Source organism: Gadus macrocephalus, chromosome 6 (genome assembly GCF_031168955.1).
Source record: "Gadus macrocephalus chromosome 6, ASM3116895v1".
NCBI lineage: Eukaryota > Metazoa > Chordata > Actinopteri > Gadiformes > Gadidae > Gadus > Gadus macrocephalus.
Genome location: NC_082387.1, coordinates 9,927,815 through 9,930,314, shown reverse-complemented (window position 1 = coordinate 9,930,314; position 2,500 = coordinate 9,927,815). Strand labels below are relative to the sequence as shown.

General features: G+C 53.0%; 1 protein-coding gene across 1 annotated transcript in view; it reads left to right on the top strand.

The window, feature by feature from the left end:
- The window catches only part of cacna1ba (calcium channel, voltage-dependent, N type, alpha 1B subunit, a), an 86,612-nt gene that overhangs the window by 52,088 nt on the left and 32,024 nt on the right, over positions 1–2,500 (top strand). Inside the window, 4 exon segments of the mRNA XM_060053463.1 lie at positions 177–212; positions 1,363–1,423; positions 1,425–2,030; positions 2,073–2,383. Of these exon segments, the coding sequence (XP_059909446.1) occupies positions 177–212; positions 1,363–1,423; positions 1,425–2,030; positions 2,073–2,383 (1,014 nt within the window).

Genomic DNA, 2,500 nt, shown 5'->3' with positions numbered 1-2,500 from the left:
TTCTCCCTAGTTTATGATGTGCTGTTTTGTGTCGTGTCTTGAGTGCTGTGCCTGACCTTGTCAAGTCTGTGCCGTCTTATCGTCTGCCTAACCTGTTTCTGTCACGTTGAAAAGCTTCTCTGCTAAGTCTCTCTCCCCCTCTGTGTCTCCTCGTGGCTCCCTGTATGTGTGGCTAGGAGTTATGTGTGCACCCCTGCCCATCACTACCTGAGGTAAACAGAGCGCTAGAAAACTCACGATTGCTACATGTTTTAATGCTAACGCCGTATAACCATTGGAAATGACTTCATGGACATGGTTCACCTTCATCACTATTCTGAGAGATGTTCAAAGTCGACAGAGAACACTGAACCTCAGAATGTTATAATCATCCAATCACCCTGTTAAACATCCCATGTTGCATTGAGGTGCTTTTGGTGTTTAGAGTAGCCAGATTTTATCAAACTTTATATGTGGTTCTGTAACAGGAGCAGCAGATGTCGTTGGTGTTGACGATTTTATGACAATTTTATGAACTTGAGATATAAATCTGTTCGTTAACATTTTTAAGATGGACACAACATCATAAATGTGTAATATATTCTTCATTTCAAAGTGCTGATTATTATGAGCTGGCAATCATTAAAATAATCTGTTTGTCAGAAAGCTGTTGATTTAGTAAAATGCTAATGGAATCAGACAGATGCATGGATACTTTTTTGTGACATCCCCCTGTCGTTCTTAGTGGGGGTAGGAGAGGAGACATCCCATCAACTAGCTCCCTCTCCTGGAGCTAAAACCCTTGACAGTTTTTATAGTTTTAATACTGTAATTTCATGTTTATCAATCTTGTTTGCTTCTTGGTCACTCACTTTTTCACTCCCTTGGTCACTCTCCAGTCTCTCCCTTGGTCACTCTGTAAATCACTCCAGCATGCAAGGATCAGTTCTGTCTGTCGTGCCCACTCCTTCTCTTCTTTTCTTCATTGGGCTATCACTGTGCGTCAATTCTTCGTCGGATTTCTGCCGTTAAGGACATATCAAGGTTGATTCATGCCTCATTGTAAATCACAATTGACAGCATGAAGTCTTGGGAAAGAATGATGATTTTCCTCCACTTAAATTGATTTCTGCCATTAAGTACATATCCTGGTTGATTCATGCCTTATTGTAAATCAAAATTGACATCATTGAAATCTTGGGAAAGAATGATGATTTTCATCGCTTTAACACAATTTGCGTTCAAAAACAATTCCGGTTCACTATCACAATAAGCGTAAAGCCATCGTACTCAGGAGGGTAGAAACAGACCCATCAATACATTTCACCGTCTGAATGTCTTGTTTGTTCTGATGGGCATCCCTCCCGTCTCCACCGCCCCCAGTAAGGAGCAGCAGAAGTCCCTGCGGCTGAAGTCGGTGTGGGACAAGCGGGTGGAGGAGCTGCCGGCGACACAACCGGGCCAGCTGCGAGGCGCTGTACAACGAGCTGGAGCCGGAGGACCGCCTGCGCATCTCCGCCGCGCTCAACCTGCAGCCCAACACGAAGACCCACCTGGACCGCCCCCTGGTGGTGGAGGCCGGCGGCGACGGGGACGACGCCGCCACGCCCGCCGCAGGTCATTCCGGTAACGGCAACGGCGGCAACGGCGGCAACGGCGGCAACGGCGGCAACGGCGCCCAGCACCAGCACCACCAACGCCACCATCACCACCACCACCCCAAACCCGGCGAAGCCCCCATCCACACCAACGGGGAGCAGACCACCGACGGCTCTGCCCCCGACGCCCCGAGGACGACGGCGGCGGCGAGCCAGCCGGGCCGGCGCCACCACCGCCACCGGGAGCGGGACAGGGAGCAGCCCAACGAGAACGGGGATGTGTCCAGGGAGGGGGGCTACCACGTGCACCACAGCCGCGCCAAAGAGCACAACGGGTGCCGGGGGAAGGAGGGCAAGAGCGACAGCAGGTCCCGGAGCAGAGAGGGGGGCTGGCGGCGACACCACCTCCCCCAGCAGCAGAGCTCAGTGGACGAAGGAGGGGGTGGAGGAGACGCAGGAGGAGCAGGAGGAGGAGGAGGAGGGGGAGGAGAGGGGGTCCTGGAGGGCGAGAGGGAGAACAGCCACCACCACCACCACCACCACTCCCACGGGACGCCCCGGGAGGTGAACGGCACGCTGCTCAGCACCGGTGTTGGCGAGGGAGGGGGCGGAGGAGGAAGGGATGAACGGCGGTCGCACCACAAGGAGGGCCGAGGTTACTCCAAACGGGACGGGGAAAGGGTTTCTCGGGGCGAGTGCAGGACCAACGGGGAGAGGAGGAGACGGCGTGGGCACGGGGTCAAAGGTCACACCGGCGCCTCAGAGGGTGAGGAGGCGGCAGAGCACGACCAGACCAACGGGAACAGGTAGGGCCAACAGTCACTACTGGGAGAATGGCTTTAATTTACTTGTTTCCCGGAATGATTTCATAAGGTTTACAGTTCGGGCAGCATTGTGTTATTCTTCACCTAACTTACTTACAA